Source organism: Xyrauchen texanus, chromosome 34 (assembly GCF_025860055.1).
Source record: "Xyrauchen texanus isolate HMW12.3.18 chromosome 34, RBS_HiC_50CHRs, whole genome shotgun sequence".
Taxonomy (NCBI): Eukaryota; Metazoa; Chordata; class Actinopteri; order Cypriniformes; family Catostomidae; genus Xyrauchen; species Xyrauchen texanus.
The window spans coordinates 11,237,969-11,260,586 of record NC_068309.1 but is presented as its reverse complement, the minus strand read 5'-3'; the positions used below and the strand labels follow the sequence as shown (position 1 = coordinate 11,260,586).

Below are 22,618 nucleotides of genomic sequence, written 5' to 3'. Positions count from 1 at the left end.
TGTTGTGCTAAACTTCGCTAGCATCACCGCAGGCACCGCGCTAAATAAAGGCTCTTTACGGTTGGAATATTTCTCCTAATTAAATCCTCTCTGCTATCCTTCTCCCTTTTAGCTTTCCATTTTGTGGCTCCACTGCTCCACCGTTTTTTATCCATGTTGTTTGTTTTTTTTCGATGTCCTCAATTCTCTTTTTTTCACACTGTCTTCTACCGCCGGTCTTGCCGCTATCAACAGTTTCCGCAGTAAACTGACTCATTGTCATCATCAGACACAGCCGACACAGCCAAAACACTGATCATGATACTTTTTTGTGTCCAAATAAATGATTGTTAACGCACATACACACAAACACACACTCATTATTTAATTTTATTTTAACTTAATTTTAAATAAATAATAAAAAAAAAGGATGAGGCCACACAGTTAGTGGGGTCTTGGAGGCCCCCTACAGGTCGGAGGCCCCCGGGCACCGGCCCAATCGGCCCGGTGGTAAATCCGGCCTTGGCTCAAGGACACAATGGTGGTAGCCGTTGGGATCGAACCAGTGACCTTCTCATTAACAGTTATGTGCTTTGGCCCACTACGCCACCACCACTCATTCAAACCACATCATCAAGTTTGCCGATGACATGACCGTGGTGGGTCTCATCAGCAAGAATGATGAGTCAGCATATAGATAGGAGGTGCAGTGGCGAACGGACTGGTGTAGAGCCAACAACCTGTTTCTGAATGTGGACAAAACAAAAGAGATGGTTGTTGACTTTAGGAGAGCACAGAGTGACCACTCTCCGCTGAACATCGACAGCTCCTCTGTAGAGATCGTCAAGAGCACCAAATTCCTTGGTGTTCACCTGGCGGAGAACCTCACCTAGTCCATCAACACCAGCTCTATTACCAAGAAAGCCCAGCAGCGTCTCTACTTTCTTCGAAGGCTGAGGAAAGCATATCTCCCACCTCCCATCCTCACTACATTCTATAGAGGGACTATTGAGAGCATCCTGAGCAGCTGCATCACTTCCTGGATTGGGACTTGCACCGTTTCAGACCGCAAAGCCCTGCAGAGGATATCTGAGAAGGTTATCGGTGTCTCTCTTCCCTCCATCAAAGACATTTACACAAAAAACGCTGCATCCGCAAAGCAACCAGCATTGTGGATGACCCCACACACCTTTTCTCAAACCTTTAAAACTTTTCTTACTTTTAATGATTTGGAGACCGTCATTCATGCATTTATCTCAACCAGGCTGGACTATTATAATGCTCTGTATGCCAGAATAAACCAGTCCTCACTCTCACATCTACAGCTGGTACAGAATGCTGCAACCCGTTTTTTGACTGGGACAAAAAAGAGGGAGCATATTATGCCTATGTTAGCATCACTTCATTGGTTACCTGTTCAATTCAGAGTTGATTTTAAGATTTTAGTATTTTTATTTAAAGCACTGCATGGACTTGCTCCTGCTTATATTTCGGATCTTCTTCGTCCCTACTCTTCTCAGAGAATGCTCAGATCCTCCTCTCAGCTGCTATTGACTGTTCCAAAGTCACACTTAAAAACCGAAGGCGATAGGGTCTCTTCTGTTCAGGCTCCAAAGCTTTGGAACACCCTACCTCTTTTTATTAAATCATCTCCTACTCCATCTTTTATTAAATCATCTCTTAAAACATACTTTTTTTCTCATTCTTATTCGTAACTTGTTTTCACCATTAGTACAATTATGTCTGGTGACACTTTGTATTATATATTTATATGAATTATAATATTTTATTTTTTCTTATATTTATATTTATTTTAATTTAAATGTTATTTCATTCATGGTTTTTAGTGTAGGGGATGTATTATTTTATGACTGTTGTACAGCACCTTGGTTAGCACTTATGGTGCTTTTAAGGTGCTATATAAATAAACTTGACATTGACCTTGACCTTGACACACCCCTCACACAAACTCTTCACCCTCCTGTCATCTGGCAAGAGGTACTGAAGCATTCGGGCCCTCACGGCCAGACTGTGTAACACCTTCTTCCCCCAAGCCATCAGACTCCTCAATACTCAGAGACTGGGCTGACACACATATGCTTGGGTGCTGTTTGTGATTGTCAGGGCATTGCTATGCAGTTTCAAGGGTCTTCTGTGTGGTTGATAGGGCATGGCTAGGTGGTTGCTATGGTGTTCTGTGTGGTTGCTAAACAGTGGCGGGCTGTGCATTTAAAGTCCTGGCCTTCAGTGTGATTCATGCCATTAAGAAAACACAGTTTCACAATAAGACATCCTATGCCTTTGGGCATCATACATTATGTCGCAGCTAACTAATAATACTAATTGACATTTTAAAAACACTTCCACGCATGAAAGCCAGAACTTGAAACGACAGTGTGGCAGGGCCTTGATTCCTCACACCCGGCCCCTAATTAGTCTCCCAAACAGACATTAAAATATCATAATTTACTAATCTATGAATTTACCAAGGAGGTTTATAATACCTAGAAAAATCTATCTAATAATATTTGCGATTTAAATGTTGCTTACAATAAATTTTGTTTCGTCAAGGTACACGGTTATGCTGCGTTCCATTCAAGTTGGATGTGGGATATTCCTACTTGATATCTATTCGGACCTGCAATGCTCCCGTTAGCTTAGCTAGGGTTTGAATCTCATTAGAGATGTCTCCTAGCAATCCAACTGATAAACAAGGCTATAGCTCTAGCATTTGTGCGTCAGGTGTACAATTATCCAAAGAGATTATAATGTTTTATAAACCTGTTTCTGCAGGCTTGTTAAACAAGCTTTAATATTATGTAATGTGGAAACATACTCATTTATCGATATTACTTAATAAAGTGAATGTTTATCACTTACTTTGTATATCTCCCTGAGTGTCGACATGTTTGTGTGACATCATGCCCCTGCATCTCTGCGAAATCGGAATTGAGAGAATTTCTGCACGAGCCTAAAAGTTGTAATTCTGACTTCAAGATGCATTCCATTGCACTTTTCCTAGTAGGAAGTTGTCAAATCCGACTTTCAATGTTGAATGAAACGCAGCACTACTTTTCAAAACTTGATCCAACACTGAATGCTCAAGCAGCATAATTTACACTTAGATAACTCCTGATGTTGCTATTACAATGCAAAAAGCACTTACCAATTTACATGAAGTGAAAAGCAGTCCTCCTTCCTGTAGCAATCACACGGTCATGCAGGACATTTCAGGTTTTTTAATCCATAAGGATCTCTTTCTCAATGGCGATAGCAGCAGTAATGACAGTCGACTCGTCAGCAAGATCTTGCGCACTTCGCTTCAAATTATGTCTCTTAAAGTGTGATTGCATCACTCATGGCCAGCTAGAAGGCCTTGACCGGGACATATCCTATAGATCAAACCACCAAGAATAAATAAATCAATCTAATTGGCTGATGAATCTGACATTCTGACATTAGTTGCTCATTCATTTGAACTGTTTGGGATTCTAAAGAAATTCTAAAGGCATGAGGGGGTGAAGCTCACGCGCTGCTTTCGGCATGTGATTTTTGAAACAGCTTTAACACTTCACTTGTAAGCATCAATGAATAAATTCTGACTGAATAAACTTTTTGTTTTTCTCTATTTGTTTGTAGATTAAAGTGGAAAGCGATTAAAAAGACTGATTGAGAATGAAAGGATGAAAAATATGTATTTATTTGGCATGTTAGGCCAGCAGAAAAGCCGTTGCTGGCCCTGAGAATTCACGACTGTTGCTAAATAGTAACTATGTGGCCCTAGCCAAAAGAGTCCACCCCTTTATTATATATGACTGGTGTCCCTCCTTCAATGTAAATCTATGGGATTTTCAAATCTGAATGATTTGATGTATAATTTATGTCCATAGTACAAATGATGTGGGATGAGTTACAGTACATTCAGAAGTTTAATACTTTGGTTTGGGGTTTAAAAATATATATAACCCTAAATATGAGCATTATGGTATTTTGGTGGATACTTTGGTTACCATGGTAAATTTCTACAAAGGTATGTACATAAGCATACATAGAGTTCACAGTGTTCTTGGATTTGAGTGTGCCTCTCACGTTCAACCCACATACGCACTCGTATTGTTGAGTGAGCTTGCTTTGCTATGACTCTGAGTTTCTTTTGCATCTAAACACACACTTAGTCACACATAGATGTAACCTATTCTGCATCCTCTGCATGGATTGACTGCTCTAAGAATGACACTGTCTGTGTGTTAATATGGGTTGCAGGGATCAGACATCAGCACATGCATGTCCGAGTGTCTGTCGCAACTATTAAAATATGTCAGCTGTAGTGTGCACCTGTATATGTGTGTGTGTATGGACTTTGGAAATGAGTGAATGCATTTGTATGCAAGCTTTTTTCATGGCCCTCCTCTGTAAAGCAGTGTTATTGTAAGCCTGGCACTTCTGGCTACAGTAATTACATGAAGAAGCAGCGGGCCAGACCACTACCAACCCTGTGGAACTCCAAAGACTAAATGTGCGCCTTGGGACTCTCACACTGTTACTGCACCTTATCGGCTATATACAAAGCTGTCTTGGCAGATAAGCCCACTCAGACAAAACAGACCCCTTGGGGAGAGCTTCCTGATTTATGTTCCACTGACGCAAAGTGGGGGATTGTGGGAATGTGGAGGACCTGTGCCAACACTGAGGAATGTCTGGATTTTCTGAACAAAGCATTTCAGCTTGGGTTTGAAGAAGGAAGAAATGGAAGAAATGGAAGAATGTGACCGATTCATCATATGGGTCAAAAGCAGTGTGATGTAAATGTTGATTAACAAAGCCACAAAGTGTTATTCCATCTACAGACTTGTTTTAGGGTTTTTGTTTTTTAAATCCCTAAATCAAGACCAACATTTCTGGCTCTTATCTAACTTTCTGTCTATCTACGTACCTTTTCTGTCTGTCTGTCTGTCAGTTTTTTCTATCTGTCTGTCTGTCAATGTTATAGCTCTATGTATCTGTCTGTCTGTTTGTCTGTCTGTTGTTAAAGGAAATGTTCACCCAAAACATGTGCCACATGCCAAACAATTATGTGTCATAATTTATTCTCATGTTCATTCCAAATCCATATGACTTCTTTCTTAGGCTGAAAGGACACAAAAGGAGATGTTTTATTGAATATCTCTGTATTTCTTTTTGCCTAGCACTGAAAACTATCTGCTGCATTTGTATTGAAAAGACGAACCATGAAAAATAATTTAAACATCTTTTGTTTTTTTGCGTTAGAAAAAAAATATCCTACAGGTTTGGAATGATATGAAAAATTATTTTTGGGTGAAGTATTACTTCAACACTACACAGTATAGTATTAAGTAATATTAAGGTATAAAATATTAAGGTCTTGTGGCTATACTTTCTGTTTTCCAATTGTATTTATTTTTGATTATTGTATATTCTTTTGAACCTAGACAGTTCCTAATTTTACTTTACATTTTTTAAGTAATATTAGTCCATTATTTAAAATTCCCACTATGTGTCTGCACGTTTATAAATGGTTTAATATGTTGCAAAAAATATAGGTGGCATTTGTGAATTGTAAAATATCCTCTTGCTAACAATATCTATGCCAGAAATATTGATCTGCACAAATGCACACCTAAAAAGCACAAATGGACTCAGAATGACATCTAAAACCCATGCAAACAATCTCCAACAAGCATATATAAAATAAACAGTTTGCCTATGTCGCAGTAAACAAATTAGTCCATAAGTGTGACATTGATGAGTGGTGAGCAAGCAGATAAAGTGAATTGATGAGGCTTTTGTTTTGGTGGGGGGGGAGTTTTAATGAGGTGAATCACAGGTCTAGACGCAATGAGCCATGAACGTTGAATCACAAAATCTCCCTCAGCCAGCCGAGTACATGCACATTCTAAATCTTTCTTACTCTATCTTTGTGATATGTGTATGTGTGGGAGAGACAGCATGCATGTTGGATGGAGAAAATGAGTCCAGCTGCGAGATTGAAATGTATGACTATAAATGCAATGTTGTGAAGCCCGTCTGTGAAATGGGCCCTTAACAAAATGCAATTTGGAACAAACAATTGTTTGGGGAATAAAAACACCGCTGTGTTTTCATTTGATATAGACACTTATCTTTCTCTATCTATTGTTTCGTTGTCTCACAGAACGACGGTATGGCAGAGAACAACGAGGAACAGTGTCTGGAGCGTAGCAATGCCCTGCCAGACGTCTCTCTGGTAAGTCCTTTAGTTTGAAAATGACAGGAAAAGGTATAGGAGTGAGAGAGGATATGAGAGATCAGAGAAGAAGTGTTTGGAGTGTTTAAGTCTTCCGAGCTGCAGAAAATCGTGAGAACGGGTATCATGCAAGATTTAGTCCCTCTGCCGAATCCGATCCCCTCTGGACCGCAAAGGGTAGCTTTTTGTAGTACCTGCACAGAAGAGTCTGTCATCACTTTTTTTTTCCAAACAGGTATGGTTTGCTGGTTTTTAGAGGGGTTTAATAACTTTTCAGCTGATCAGCTGGTCTAAAATAGATGACCACCAGCTTGGCTAGAAGTGTCTTTCCTCTCTGCTTAAACCAGCCTATGGGGGTTTGCTGGTCTAACTGGATTCCCAGTCTGGCCAAGCTTTTCTTAAACATGTCTAGGTGGTCTCCCAGCCTGGTCAAACAGGTGTTTAGCATGTTGAGCAGCTAAAAAGTGCCCAAAACCCCCATATAACCAGCCAAATGGACCACTTTGGGAAAAACAAGCTAACCAATTTAGGCTGGTTTAAACTGTTTTTTCTTTTTTGTTTTTGTTTTATTTGTATTAATTTATTTGATAATTTTATTTTACCCAAAGCAGGTTCATTCAGTCAATGAAATTGGTTTGAGGTCCAAGGGAAACTGAAAGTGGGGAGACTGAATCTTGCAAGACACCAGCATTGAAAACCTTGAAATCACCAGATGACCACAGTGAAGATTACTTTTTGTATGGTTATTACAAACCAGTGCACTCTCAAACGGTTGTTACACCTTGGCTACACAGATTGTTGTTCGAGAGAGAGACAGTGAAAGAGAGCTATAAAGAGAGGGAAAGAGAGATGAGCTGATGACACCATCTGTATCGGCTGCCTGTTGTGAGGGAGATGGCCAGGGAAGATTGGGGTCCCTCTCAGAGGGTTTCATGTTGGTACTTTGATAAAATCCCAACACGCACCATCACTGCTCTATCAGGCCTTTCCACAAGATCAGACACCAACAAGTCAGAAGTGCACACAAGCAAAGTTTTGGGAGAATTTTCAAGCCCAGATAAAACCCACGAATGCAACTAGTATTTTGCGATGATTACTTTTTAATGACACTGACACTTCATCCATCTGGTTTTCACTCACCTTGTTCTGCCTTAATTTCTTCATTCCCTTCTTTTTTGTGTGTGCTTTTGTTTTTTTTTTTGTTTTTTTGGTTTGCCTCCTGGTCTGAATGAGACTGTTGATCTGAGAGAAATTATTGTTCTGAGTCTTCTAAGCAGTAATTTGTGGATACATGTGGTGTTTTGGTTCTGAGATATGTTTCTGTTGTGCGTATGCTTTATGTGTAAGTATAGATGTGTACGGTGTGAGTGTGTGTGTGTGTGTGTGTGTGTGTGTGTGTGTGTGTGTGTGTGTGTGTGTGTGTGTGTGTGTGTGTGAGCGTGTATTTATCACTTTGTGGGGACCAAATGTCCCCATAAGGAGAGTAAAACCCGAAATGTTTGACCTTGTGGGGCCATTTTGTCGGTCCCCATGAGGAAAACAGCTTATAAATCATACTAAATTATGTTTTTTGAAAATGTAAAAATGCAGAAAGTTTTCTGTGAGGGTTAGGTTTAGGGGTAGGGTTAGGTTTAGGGGATAGAATATAAAGTTTGTACAGTATAAAAACCATTATGTCTATGGAAAGTCCCCATAAAACATGGAAACACAACATGTGTGTGTGTGTGTGTGTGTGTGTGTGTGTGTGTGTGTGTGTGTGTGTGTGTGTGTGTGTGTGTGTGTGTACAGTATGTGAATATGATGTATTGTGAGAATTTACTGATGGGTTGTGATATTCAAGGAATAGTTCACCCAAAAAAAATGTATTCTGTCATAACTGATTTACCCTTGTGTCTTTTCAAAACCTGTATGACTTCCTTTCTTCCATGGAACACAAAAGGAGAAAGTTTGAAAAACACTTTTTTCCATAAAATAAAAGCAGATAGTAATCAGGGACTGTCAAGCTCCAAATAGGACAAAAAGCAGCATAAAATAGTCCATACAACTCATTAAATATATTCTAAGTCTATTAAGTCATTAGAAGCCATGCATACAATATCTGTATGCGAAGAACAGACTGAAATTTAAGTTATCATTTTCTGATAAGCTTTCCCTCAAGTCTTAAAAAGCATTGATTCTTGCTTGCCTCATAATTAAACGTGACATGCCATGTCATTTTACATTTTCGCCTGTTCCACATAGCTATCATATGGCTTCAGAAAACTTGAAATAGACAGTATCGTTTGTGTCAAATGTACTCCTTTTATAGTGCTTTTTTTCTTTTTGGATCTTGACAGCCCCATGTCACTGCATGTTACTTTGTATGAAAAAGAGCAGCATTAACATTCATCAAAATGTCAATGGTTTTGGAATGACATGAGAGGGTGAGTAAATGATGACAGAATTTAAATTTTTGGGTGAATTTTCCTTTAAATGCAAAATCTTTCTAAACCCTCGCAACATGTTCTATTGATCTCCTTTGGAGTGCATTCTGAATTATGACTAACGCTCTGCTCTTTCATCCTAGGATGAGGTACATTCCACCTCAGATTTCCCTCCTTCCTTTAAACCTCCTCCTCCCTCAGGGCTTCAGCGCCGCCACAGTCGAAAGGCCACGCTTAGTAAACGTCCCTCTTCCAGGTCCTCCCAGTCGGGCTTGTACTTTACCACACCTTCCCGTAATCCCACCAAAGAACCCAAACTCTCCAAAATGCCCAAACCTCACAGCTGTCCACCCAACAACACAAAGATAGAGGTCCCGGCACCTAAGCTGTCAATTATGAGCCAGCCTCCTATAAGACCTTTCCCCTTTGTCCAGCCCCCTGGCAAAGTGAAGCCACCTATCCAATACACGTCTCTGGTTCCTCCACCTGCTCCAACTGTTCCAGCACCACCTCCTCCCCCCTGCCCAGATAAGCCCGCCCCTTCCTCCCCAGATTCCAATAAGCACTTTGTCATGGTGGAAATACATAGGCCTAATGTAGAACCTGATGCAAATGAGGTGTGGCCACTTCCACAAGCTCGAGGTGAGTTGCCCATATTTGGTACATTGTCAGGAATATTTACTTACTGCAGATATTTAATATAACATTAACCATCTGTCGATGTTTATCCTCTCTGGTTAATTTAACCCATTTACTGGCTAATAAGTAATTATCCTAAATTTTAGTAGAGAAATTGTACATTTTAAACGAATAGTTCACCCCAAAAAAAAAAAATTCAGGCATTATTTACTCACTCTCATGTTCTTCCAAAGCCTTGTGCTGTTACTTTTTTTGTGGGACACATAAAGAAAAGTGTTTAAGGGTCTTTACGCAGTTCATTGTGGTTTTCAAGTTCCATACAGCACAAAATGCCATATGTATATCATAAAAGCACCATAAATGTAGTCAATAGGACTTGCACTATAATCCAAGTCTTCTGAAGCCATATAATTGCTTTGTATGAGGCATGGACACCATTTAAGTGGTTATCCACTGATAAACTTTCCCTCCGCTTTGTCAAGCCAACATCAAAATTTGTCTTGACAAACTGCGTATCTACTTAATTTTTATTATCCTTTTTTACATTTTACTCCCCCTGATCACTATGAAATTTTGTTGTATGGAAAAGAGCTGAGTGAAGATTTTTCAAAAACAGTTCCAAAGAAAAATGCTTTGGATAGAAGCATCTGCCAAATGCATCGATTTAAAAACAATTTTGGTGAACAATTCCTTTACGGAAAAGTTGCACCTATGTATTTGGACACACTGACCGTGTTTACATGCACTTAAGAAAACTGTTTATTCCAGGGTTTTTGCAGTAAGCGGCATTCTGAAAAGTAATTTAAACAAGAACGGCAATATCCTTACGCCGTTTAAGGGATTAAAAGAAAGCGGTTTAACACCCAGGTTTCCCCGGAGAATGTGGCTTAATGTGGTCATGTAAACACTTAAGCAGCGTTCAGAGTGCGCAATGCACATGTGCATGAACAAACTGGATAACAACAAGTCAACACATCTGGAAGTACAGTGGGTAAAGCACATACACTGTAAATTATCTCCATTTAGTACACCAATGTAAAATATAGATTCATGTTCGTTTATATGCGCTCATGCTTTGGGGCAATCCCAGAGTTTCAAGTAAGAGGGAAACCACACTATTGCAGTGCAATTCAGCTGTAGTTTGCGATGCAAAGTTAACTCTGGAATAGCTGGAAATAAAGCAAAACAACAGGGGATAAAATAGTAAAATAAAATAGTGAAGTCATACTTGGATGCCATGTTTATTATTTACACACGCGTCAGAGGGAAATTATGTTTCTGTGAAGAAAGCTGCTTACTGACCAAGCCGCATGTATATGGGAGTAAAGAGTACACTACTTATACAGTGCATATAAACAGGAAAATTGCTTTCTTGCAATAAGCTGCTTTCTGGTTTCCATGTAAACGTAGTCACTGTGATAATTTTTTTCAACATTTGCTGCAGGAGAGACATTGCCACAACTCTCAGACAGTGGACAGACACTTAGCGAGGACAGCGGAGTGGACATTGCAGAGTCTGGCTGCCTCAGTAAGGATAGCAGCCCACGTCCCGCTCGCACCAAAGCCCCACTGGAGGGGCACGGAGGAGAGACATCTGCCAAACCGGTGAGGCAGAGAGAGATAGATTGTTAGAGAGTTAATGATAATGACAAAGTATAATGACATTAAAAGTGATGCTTGGGTGTGAATGAGTGAGAAAGAGTAATGACAGAAGAGTGCAGTCTGAGTCTCGCATTAATCTGTTTCGTCCCCTTCCCTGTGACTGAGTGCTTGACTTTATCACAATTCATTTTCACATTTCTTCTCCTTTTGGCATATACATTTTATTTTAGTTTTCAGTATATTCTTTTTTGTCTAATTAATCTCAGCTCATTACACTTATGGATTTGCTAAAATCTTTTATCCTAAGCGACTTGCAATGCGTTCATAGTATACATTTTATATTGCGCTCCCTGGGAATCAAACCTGCAACCTATTCGCGTTGCTAGCACAATGCTTGACCAGATGCACTACATATAACTTATGAAAAAACTCAATGTACTGAACCAAAACAGTTCTTAGTGGCTGTCTTTTAGCTGCTTCTTGGCTGTGCCAGTGATCTTGCAGAATGGGATAATAGGGCTATCTGAGGACACTGTGGTTATAATTAAGCCAGTTCTGACCTTATTTTAGGCCATCACAGACACAGAGCAATGTCTTTCATCAGAGCCAAATATGTCTTTGCTTCCTATCCCTGTTCTCTTACATTCTCTCTCTCCTTGCATTTGATTTGCTGCTTTTCTGTCTCTCTTCTTTCTCCCTCATTATTTCTCTTATCCTCTTACTAATAATCTCAAAATCTGTTTTGCAGCCTGGTCTGTTGGAGCCGACACCCACTCTAGTGAGAGTGGCAAAAAGCACTAGTACACTGGGCATTGCAATAGAAGGCGGGGCAAATACACGACAGCCCCTTCCACGTATTGTTACCATACAAGTAAGTCACCTGTACAGATTAGTACACATTAGTATAGATAGTACATATATTCTTTTAATTAGAGGTGTTTGCCATTACTGTTAAAAAAAATAGTTTTAAGTCATTTAAATAAAGCCATATAACACATACTCAACATTTGTCCACAAGACTTTTGAGAACTGGATCTTGTAGCCTAGACTTTTTGCTACAAAAGGATGTGAAAACCATCCTGATCACTCATTCATACAAAACAATATAGTACTTTAACTTTTGTAAGACTTTTCCTGTTGAAAGCTCATATGCGAGGAGGCATGAACTATCATGAATATTGAGGTAATTCACACCTGATGACACAAAAGACCCCTCCCCTGGGCCTATCAATGAGGAATGTGACAGAAAGAGAATGATTGTGAGGAGACTTAATGATCAAAATCAAGTTTTAAGTTAAAAGAAGTTACATAAAAGTTATTTTACATGAAGACTTTACTTAATTTTAGACCTACACTACCATTTGAAAGTTTTAGAAGAAGTCTCTTCTGCTCTCCAAGACTGCATTTATTTGATCCAAAATACAGTAAAAACATTGTGTGAACTCATTTTACAATTTAAAAGAACGGTTTTCTATTTGACTATATTGTAATATGCAATGTGTGATCAAATCTGGATTTTTAGCATCATTACTGCAGTCTTCAGTGTTACATGATCCTTCAGAAATCATTATAAGATGCTGATTTTCTAATATGGGCATATTTAAAGTGCATTTTACTCATTTTTGCAAGCACAAGCATTGATGATAATGAGGTAGCATAAACACTAGATCAAATATATTTTAAACATTCATATAATTTTATCATATTACATATCATATTTATATCGTGCAGCATACAATTTAAATACCTGCTTTAGCCGAAACAGCATTTAAATGTAACTAAAACTTGCTTATTAGGACATATTTCAAATGTCAATACACTGAATCCTGTCTGGCAAGTCTGGAAACAGTCCCACTAGTAAAATATGTACATGTTTATATAAAATAGCATGTCAACTAATGAAAACTAAATGACTTACTCGTCCAAAATTGTATCCTCTGCTGGATCAAGTCTCTCTTCAAAATACAAACGTTCATCAGAGTCCCGCTCTTCTTCTGAGGAAAATGTTAACTCTTCCTTCTTATTGCATGTGTATCGTTACAAACGCGCAGTAAAATGAATGAATTTTTTACATCAAACCTCTGAACACTGTCGGGGGCATGTACCATTTCCCTTGATCGTCTCAGTCCATTAGCGTATGAATGGCGCGCTCTGCTGGTGGGTGTGATCACATTACCTATAATGAGCTAAGCCTGTAAAAAATGTACAGCGCTTTATTTCATACAGATTACATTGCAGGGGAATAGTTGTTTTAAATTTGAATTATTTTATTTAAAAGCAGAAATCTTAAGCTTTCTTTAGACATATGTTTCATGTTTGTGTGATAAATATTCGCGGAGTTTCAGTTCATTTTTGTGACGTGTTTCAGAAATATGCTCGTGAACACAGAGACTGCTGAAAGCTCACCTTTTTATTTTCTTTATTTTACAAAAGCACAAGGTTTTGTTGTTATTGTGAGTGTACACAAATAAAAGTAGACCCTTTATAGTCTCTAATGATGTCTTACACTTATCTGTATGCCCCAAAATGATGGAGTATTTTAAGTTGTTTCAGCTGTAATGACGAAAATATCCAGCAGGACTCGCCGGCGCGTCCGTTGACCATAGAGGGTTAAAGGCTCATGAGGATCCCTCAGCATTCATGGACTGTTTCATTATGCCCGTGTGTACAAAGGAGGCCCATTTCCATTTCCTTGGAGGTATAGTACACAGTCTCCTCCTCAGGGGGAACAAGCTAAACGTATGAGAAGAGACTGTCAGTGAGGGATCTTCTTATGCAGATTCTCTGATCTGGGGCAGCAGATGAGGATGTTCATGTGGTAACACTGTTCCCCTCAGATGAGGAGGAGTTTGCTGAGGAACGGCATGCTGAAGAAGATTAAGCAGGGAAAACATTTATAGCTGTTCGATTAAAAGAGGTTATTGAGGGCAGCCAAAGTGTTGAATATCCCTATGCTAAAGGAAAGGAGACAGAGGCTTGGCCTGGCCCTGATAAGGTTCACCTTCTTCCAGACTTTGAAGCGGTTGTGCAGAGGCAGCTTTTCACACATAGCCTCTCATAGGTGGTCTGGAACCAGCAGAAGTCTATTGAATGTGGCTGGGGCAGAAAAGATTGGATGCGGGCCATTACCCTCAGTAGACTAACCCATGGCAGCCTTTGATTCACATTCACACTAGTCTGTTTTGCTCAGTAATGGATTGTTTGCTGTAAAAGATGTGCCATTCTCTCGTTATATCAGCAGGAGCTGGGCCGTGAGGCTCAGAAAGAACAGGAGCCATCTTCTGTGCTTGACGAGCTTAGGCAGGTTTCCTCCCTTCTGACTGTAGTTATGAAAGAACAGGTAGAGGCAGCAGGACAATTCATGGCATCACTGTGGGTGGCGAGGCGTCACTTGTGGCTGTCCCAGTCTCAGCTCCAGCAGGATGACCGTGACTGTCTCTCTCTCCTGATGGTGTGCTGGACTCAGGCTGCCTCGGCTCCCCATCAGCTAGGGTCACAGCTTGGGCAGCCCGGAGGCCAAGCCCCTGGGTCCTTTCAAGTATGACTCTGGAGTATCTGTTGTAGTTTTCCCATGTGCCTCCTCTGACAAGGGTTCCTCTGCGGTCTACAGTAGTAGACCCACAACACATGGAAAGGTTGCGAGCAGAGATTATTAGACTCCCCGATAAAGGGGTCATCAAGGAGTTGAAGAAGATGACCGACATGCCAGATTTTTCTCTAATAATTTCCTCATACGCCCAATCTTGAACCTCAGGTGACTAAACAAATACCTTCGGCCCCTGAAATGCAAGATGTTGACAGTTCCGAGGGTATGACAGGCAATAAACAAAGGCAACAGGTTTGTCACTGTCAATCACAAAGATGCCTGTTTTCAGATACCTATCTTGGGAGGTCATTGGCGCTTTTTGAGGTTTCAGTTCGAGGACAGAACCTATGAATTCAGAGTACTCCCCTCCAGCATCTCCTTGGCCCCTCGGAAATTCATAAAGTGTATGGATTCATCCTTGCACCTCTTTACTATCTAGGTATCAGGATCCTGAATTGTCCGGACGATTGGTTGGTCTGTGCCCAGACAGAAAAAATGTGCCGGCAGCATATGTCTCTGCTTATGGAGCATATCCAACACTTAGGTCTTCATCTCAATATAAAGAAAAGCAAGTTGGAGCCATTTCAAGTCACTCAAGTTTCTGGTTCTGATCTTAGACTCCAGAATTGTGACTTCTCAGAGAGGTCAGATAATCAAAGAGGATATATATAATCAAAGCTTGCCTTTCTCACTTTCGAGTAGGGTTGTGTCGAAAGGATGGAACCAAAATGGTCAATAATTTGCCCAGTGAGAACACTATCAGTGTATCTACAGCATACAAAGGCATTCAGACAGACTGATCAGCTGTTTGTATCCTTTAAATCAGAATGCCGGGGCAAGCCACTATTTAAGGCGAGGCTATCACGTTGGGTTGTAGAGACAATCTAGATGGCCTATAAGGAAACGGACGGTCTGTCATTGCTAGGACTGAGAGCACACTCAACATGAGGGGCAACCTCATGGGCTTTGTGGCGGGATGCCTCTCTGAAGAAAATTTGTGTGGCAGCCACTTGGTCATCTCCATCTAACTTTAATAGGTTTGGGGAGCTGGTGTTAAGAGCAACCAGGAAGGAACTTGTCGTCTAGGCTGGGTTTCAGGTCCACAAAGAGTATCCACATCACCAGACCTGGAGGATCAAATCCCTGTACATATGGAATACGGGGGAGAGGATTGGACAGATAGTCTCTTCACTCAAAGAACAAAGGTTACATCGTAACCGAACGTTATTTCTCCATAAAAAATTTAACCATGAACAGAACTAAAACATTTTAACTTTCGTAGTGTTCCGCAATAGATGCAAAATAGTTCTTGTGAACAAGCATGACTAGCAGAGGTGCATCTGTATACCTTGTATAATCGTTTTTACATGCTACTAAATGATTGTTTGTCATTCTATGACTTTGCTCTATTTAAACATGGATCTTTTAGCCTGCACAACATTTTTTATCTATTGGTGCAATAAATATAAACTTAATTTATTATAATCTGTTACCCTTCTTTTTTTATTTATTTGACATCCATGGCTATTTATCAGTTGTGCGACTGTTGAGCATTGTTGGGTGTAATGTGTTACAAGTAGCAAGTGTTAAGTAATCAAATTACTTTTTTGAGTAAATGAGTAAAGAAACACAATATTTTTACGTAGTGCATGATGGCATTGTATTTCTATAGTGTGTGAGGCCAGAGACTATTTAGCATAGACGAGTCACTTTAAATGAATGGTAGAAATTGGAATGCCCAACCAAGAAGCTCTAGCACCCAACAGTCAATGGATGTAGAAAGGCCTTGCAGGTAAAAGAGCCAGTCACATTTTAGATACATACATCACCTGTCAATCAACTCCCTAACATGCATGCACATTAGCTATACAAGCCAGGAAAATTGAATGTTTTACCGTAATATTAGTTCAACATTCAGTTGATTGAAATGTGATTGATTCATGTGTTAATACACACTGCATTAAAAAATCAGTAAACACATTTAGGCAGAGAGATTATAAGACTAGTCTTACACTGGCCATGACATGATAGACAGGGCGAAATACTCACTCAATTCACTGATTTATGCAGTCGAACTGCTCTGTGTTACAGCTCCCTGTAACTGGGAGAATGTAATGAGAAATGCTGACTCTAGATTAGTTGCTCTGAGCAACGTTCTATATCGATTGTGTATGCAGAGAAAATGTCTTAGTTTCTAAAAAGATTATACATTTTTGTTCTATAATAAACAAGAAGTTTGATTCATGAATCAAATTGTTTTTTATGAAATTTTAGTAGCATTAAAAATTATTATATTCAAGTTGTATCATCATGTGCCTTTGAAGTTGTATGCGATCAACCAGTGGTGTCTGTACGCACCGTGGATCAACTCAAAACAAGCTGCACTGAGATGACTTAAGTGAAAAATGTTATTATCAGACACATTCCTTACAAGTTAGGCTGGCATTCCCCACCAAATTATATCCTGACTTTTGAAATACATCTTAAGTTGACTCTGATATTGTCGATGGGCACAGCACAGCATATGATGCTGGTTCAAGTGCAGAACTTCGCTGCTTTAGGTAAGACAGTGGTTATTCTTCATTATTCATATTGGCTGCCATGTTGATGGAAAAACAAATCATGCATATTCATGCATTTTATCTTTATTATAAATATGACAAGAAGACCTACTTTCTAAATATCTAGTTGTTTAAAATGTTGTTTTGACACGAGTGCTGTACAGTAGCTAGCATGTCATATAATGTCTCTTGTATGCATTGCATTTCTTATTTGTATGGAATGCATAGCAGAAGAGAAAGTGCAACATTAATCTAAGCTACACATTAATCATGCACTAACACAATAATGTAATGATTGATGGATAAAGTAAAACAAAATCAGTGACTCTCTCCTTTAAATCCAAACACAATTGGTCAAAAGAGACATATAACCTAATGTTCATGGTATTGGTGTCTTTTAATAGTTGTGCCTATATTTCTGTGACTGCTGTCTTAAGATTCCTTGTGTCATGCTGAGTACACTGATCACAACAACTATCCATATTTCCTGTATGCCATTTTGATTTTCATTGAAAACATACCAATTCCTTTTTCCAATTCCTCTTAGGTCAAAAGTCCAAATCGCTCGAAATTTGCCATGTGTCAATCTAGTTACATTCATAACAAAAAGTTATCAAAATCCTTTTGATAGACTAAACTCGAACAGCACTTTGACAAATTGGATGGCAAGATGCCAAAAAGCATCAGCGGCTGTATCTCAGTGATACTTTGCTGTATTGACATGGACTGCATCACACAAATTCGGTGACAGTGCCAACTATTGGTCAAATTTATCATGAAATGTTTTGTTTTATAGCCATATAAGTCTATTTATTACATTTTTACAGCTTTTCTTAAAATCATTATCAGAAATGTCCAATCATATTTCCTTACATGCCGATGGTTTGCTTGGCCCTGTAATTGCTGCTTGTTATTTTTATTCATGCAGACCAAACCATCATAAATATCATAATAAAATAAACAAATAAAATGATATTGCTTTAACTTATTTTAAGTGCTTACAAGCTATCTGAATGATGCTTCAATATCATGGCACATGCACTTAAAGGCCCTATTCCTCTTTAACCCCGATAATTGGTGCTTGCAGCTATATTTATTATTATAATTATTCTACCCAAAAATCATATGGGCAGCCAAAACGTAAGTCTGAGAGACACCAAACTTGTCAGAATGGTCCTAAATCCTCCCACTACTCAAGCGCATACACACACCTCCATTCGACTCTAGGTGGTGCTATAGTAAGCGCTTTTACTTTTGGCTCATATCCTCAAAACAATAAGGGTTAGAATCCAAATTATTGTTTCCTCTGATTCCTTGGGTCAAGTCAGACAACACATATATCCGTATGCCCGTTTAAATTTTCCGGCATTTTGAATTTCCTGAAAAACATATTTTGAAAACTCCTAGGCCGTTTGTCCGATTTGCTTGAAATTTTGCACGCTTCATCTAGGGACCGTCCTGACAAAAATGTTTTCAGATTTTTTATTTATCAGATTGTTTTGAAGATATAAGCTAATTAATTATTTGGGTGTGGCCAACATTTTCTTAATGGCGTATATCTTCTGAATGCAAAGTCCAAACTTGGAATACTGATATCAGAACTACGAAACCTGGAATACTGATATCAGAACATTTTAAAGATGCATGCAAAGTTTTGTCCAATTACACCTATAGGGGGTGCTACAGCTGAAAATTCCTTATAACTCTTCAATCGTTTGAGTAAAAAATTTGAAATTTGGCATGCATCATCTCTGGGTCAAGTGCTAACATATCCTTACAAAAATGATTAGACAAATCAACAAAAATGGCTGCCACCAGCCAATCAAATTTCAGCAGCTAACAACAAGCGTTGCAAATGGCCTATCTTTACCATTCAGGCCTTAATATGGCTTAGATATAACTCTACAACTTTGCCTAATTTAGTATGCTTGAATCTATGAATATACAAATTAGTCCCTGCCTCTTTTACCCTCACCCCTGCACCGCTTGCCTGCAGCTCGAGCTACCTACTTACCTTCAACTCTGTTCACTGTAAACCTTCTAAACACTACACAAGGGTAAGTGGTAATATTGGAGTAATTCAGCCATATATGTTCAAACCGGAAACTGATTCTGAAGAAGAAGAAGAAGAGCTAAATGCACAGGGTCACCTACAAGTCGTTGTATCACAATGGTAATGTATTTTATGTATCGCTCTGTTTTTGGATAACATTTTTAAAACACTTTTCTGGAAAATGACCAAAAAAAGAAGTTGCTGAGAAGTTTTGCTGGGACATTATGATTTTTCCAAATAAACTGCACCCATTTATGTCGGATTTTCAGATACTTTGGTAATGCATGAATTCTCACCATTTGTCCTTTCGCAACATTGCATCAGAAAACAGAACATGTCTTGCAAAATACCGATACAGCGACTCGACAAATTGTTTCACTTTATACAAATGAAGAGTGACTTTAGGGAGCGACAGCCAATACGAAAGAAGACGGTAGAGCTCACGTGGTCCTTCTCTCTCTCAGCTCCTGCAGTGCAATTTTCCAGTGCTATATGATATGTCTCTGCCCACGTACAGGGACATATGTAAGAAACATTATGCGTGGAAAGGTGGATCTGAGATCTCGGGGATTCCAAGTAGGTTTAACTCATCAAATAGCCTGTAAAATTAACTATTAAATGATTTGTTTTCAAAATGTGTTACATGTACGACAGCAAACGAAACCATATAAATGATCAGATATAGTGAATAAATGTACCATATTAATAACCTTACTAATATTTTAATAATAATATTATTTGTATTAATATTAAATGTAAATAAACAGTGCTGTTTAGACTCTCCATACACACATACATGTATACAATGTATACAATGTAATGTATACTTGTATATACTATATATTAATACTATAATATTAATACTGTATTAATTAATTAACTGTAAACTTATGCATACTGTATATATTAATACAATATATGTATTCTGTGAGATATACTGTATTTACAGTTTATATCTTACAGAGTATATTGCATTATATTACAGAATAAACCATAACTCATTACATCTGAACATATATTGTCATATTTTGTTGTAAATTGTCATAAAGGTATTGTGTGTGTGTGTGTGTGTGTGTGTGTGTGTGTGTGTGTGTGTGTGTGTGTCTTTTATTTGGATTGTTAGTGGAAGAATGCAAAAAGAAATGGAAAAACCTCCTTGACATATACAAGTGAGAATTAAACAAATTGAAAGACTCAGCAGCTGATCACAAAACCTTGGAAGTACAGTGCCATCGTGGGCTTCCTCAACGCCTTTTATGGAGTTCAGAGTCACCAGTGGAAACATGCGTCAAGGGGTTGGGGAGCCCATTTTGGCAACCGAAGTCCAAAACCAACAAAGGAAGGCAGTGCCAGTCAGACAGCCAGCGGGTCAGGGAGAACCAGACAGCCAGCCAGATCCATTGAGCAACCAACCAGCCACAGTCACCAGTCAGCCAGATCCTGCAAGCAGCCAGCTAGATCCAACCAGCAGCCAGCAGAATACAAGCAGCAAACAACTAGATCTAGGCCGACAGGGAATGTAATCAAGACAGGAGGAAGAAATGTCAATAAGGCAATAACTCTTTTTGAGAAACGTCTAATTTCAGCCTTAAATAGGGCAGAGGCAGCACCATCTCATCCCCCACCAGCATCTGAAGACCCATATTAACTTTTCCTCCAGAGCCTGTTGCCACAAATCAAACAATCTTTGAGGCGTAGTGCAGTCAGGAACAGGAAGAGAGCGGGGTACAGCTGACAAGGCCTTGAGGGGTGTTCGTAAGCTTATTTACCCTTGTGGTCCTGTCAGCAGTACCCTGCAGGCGAGGTTCATAATGTTTGTGTTTTTTGCTGTTTATGTTATAAAAAAAAACACAATAACTGTAAGGTATTTTTTTTAAATAAATACATTTGTTTCAGACTTTTCAAGCTGTTTCTTTTTGTGATTATTGTTAAGGGGATAGTTCTTCTGCATAACACAAATTATATTTTGAAGAATGTCTACGTGTTTTTGTCCATGCAGTGAAAGTCAGTGGGGTCCAATATTGATTCGATAGATGAAACTATTTAGTATATATTAAAGTTCATAGCCTTTTATAGTGTGATTACCATACTGCAGTCACTATAGGTGTTATGCTTCATTATTCATACTTATTCATTCATATTGCTGTTATGTATTTGTGGGAAATGTGTTTAATGGGCATATCTAATAGTGTAGCCATCGTTGTTTCAAGAAATGACACATGGAATCATTGCTCTTTTATTATAATGTGGGTGGCTCTTAAAAGAGCCTTTGGTATGGTTCTGTCAATAACATTTCATGCCTGTCACACCTGTGGCCAGGGAACTGCACCCTCAGCACAGAAGTAGTCAACAAGGGTCTCCCTCACACGCATTGCTTCACATGCTGCATTGTTGATCCCTACTCTTCTGATGTTCTGCAGTGCAGAGGCTTCTCCGTCATCAGCAGGGGTTAGTGGGTCCCACCCAGTCCTTGTTGTCCTTGGCAGAATGTTGTGTAGATTTCTGGTGGCCTTCACACAGGCTTCCGCATTGGCAGGGCTGACACCAATTACACACCGATACATTCGCCACTGTGCTGCGAGTATACCAAACGCATTCTCAACAGTCAGTCTTGCCTGTGAAAGCCTGTAGTTGAACACCCTGTGTCTACTGGGAAGGGTGGTACCTGGGAAGTGTCTCATCAGGTCTCTGCGGAGAGTGAAGTCTTCATATGCCACGAAGTTGGCAAGTATTTGGCATCTACAACTGCTAAGAGGACAATAGAGAATGTTCCCTTGTAGTTGTAGAATAGTGATCCAGAGTTGTTGGGAGCCTGGATCAGTGCATGCTTCCCATCAGTAGACACTAGACAGTTTGGAAAATTCCAGCGATGGTGGAACTCTGCTGCAATGTTCTGCCAATCTTTGGGAACAGGCATGTAGTCCTCCACCAGGGAGTCCCAAATGGCCTTTGCCACTTCTGCCACAATACTAGCTACAGTGCTGTGTCCAACACAGTAGCTGAAGGCAATACTATGAATCCCCTGTTGCAAGGAACCTGTGGAAATATGTATTAATCACAAAGCAGAAATGTATATGAAAAGCATATTGACCTACAAAAAACATACATGACAGTTATAATGATATATATGATATATATATATATATATATACTGTATAAGAAACAGCTTTATCTGTATTAAGAGTCAAAGACTTGGAGTGCTGTTCGTGGACCCAGACAGACCGGTGTTTGCGCTTTCGCCGCAGATATATATCCGCAATGGCAAAGAGCATGCCTTGTTTCTTGTTCATCTTTGATATTAAGCATTTTATGTACTGATTCCATTTATATATAGTCTTTTCCCTCCAAAATATTTGTTTTTAGCAGCAAAAAAACTGATTCGCTGTCAACAACAATGGAATGACATTTATGAACGTCATTCATAAACATTACTAGGCAACCAGTAGTGGGAACGACAACTAGCGACATGCAGCGACAAAGTCGCTGGCAGTGTGAAAGCAGCTTAAGCCTTCTGTCAAGCCAAAGCAAATC

At 39.3% G+C, this 22,618-nt stretch overlaps 1 protein-coding gene across 4 annotated transcripts in view; it reads left to right on the top strand.

Annotated features, from left to right (window-relative positions):
* The window catches only part of whrna (whirlin a), a 156,354-nt gene that overhangs the window by 130,796 nt on the left and 2,940 nt on the right, over nt 1-22,618 (top strand). For all 4 annotated transcript variants that reach the window (XM_052103941.1, XM_052103940.1, XM_052103945.1 and 1 more), the window contains exons 8-11: nt 6,152-6,223; nt 8,790-9,288; nt 10,730-10,890; nt 11,636-11,758. In XM_052103941.1, coding sequence (XP_051959901.1) covers nt 6,152-6,223; nt 8,790-9,288; nt 10,730-10,890; nt 11,636-11,758 — 855 coding nt within the window. The remainder of the gene's footprint in view (nt 1-6,151; nt 6,224-8,789; nt 9,289-10,729; nt 10,891-11,635; nt 11,759-22,618) is intronic.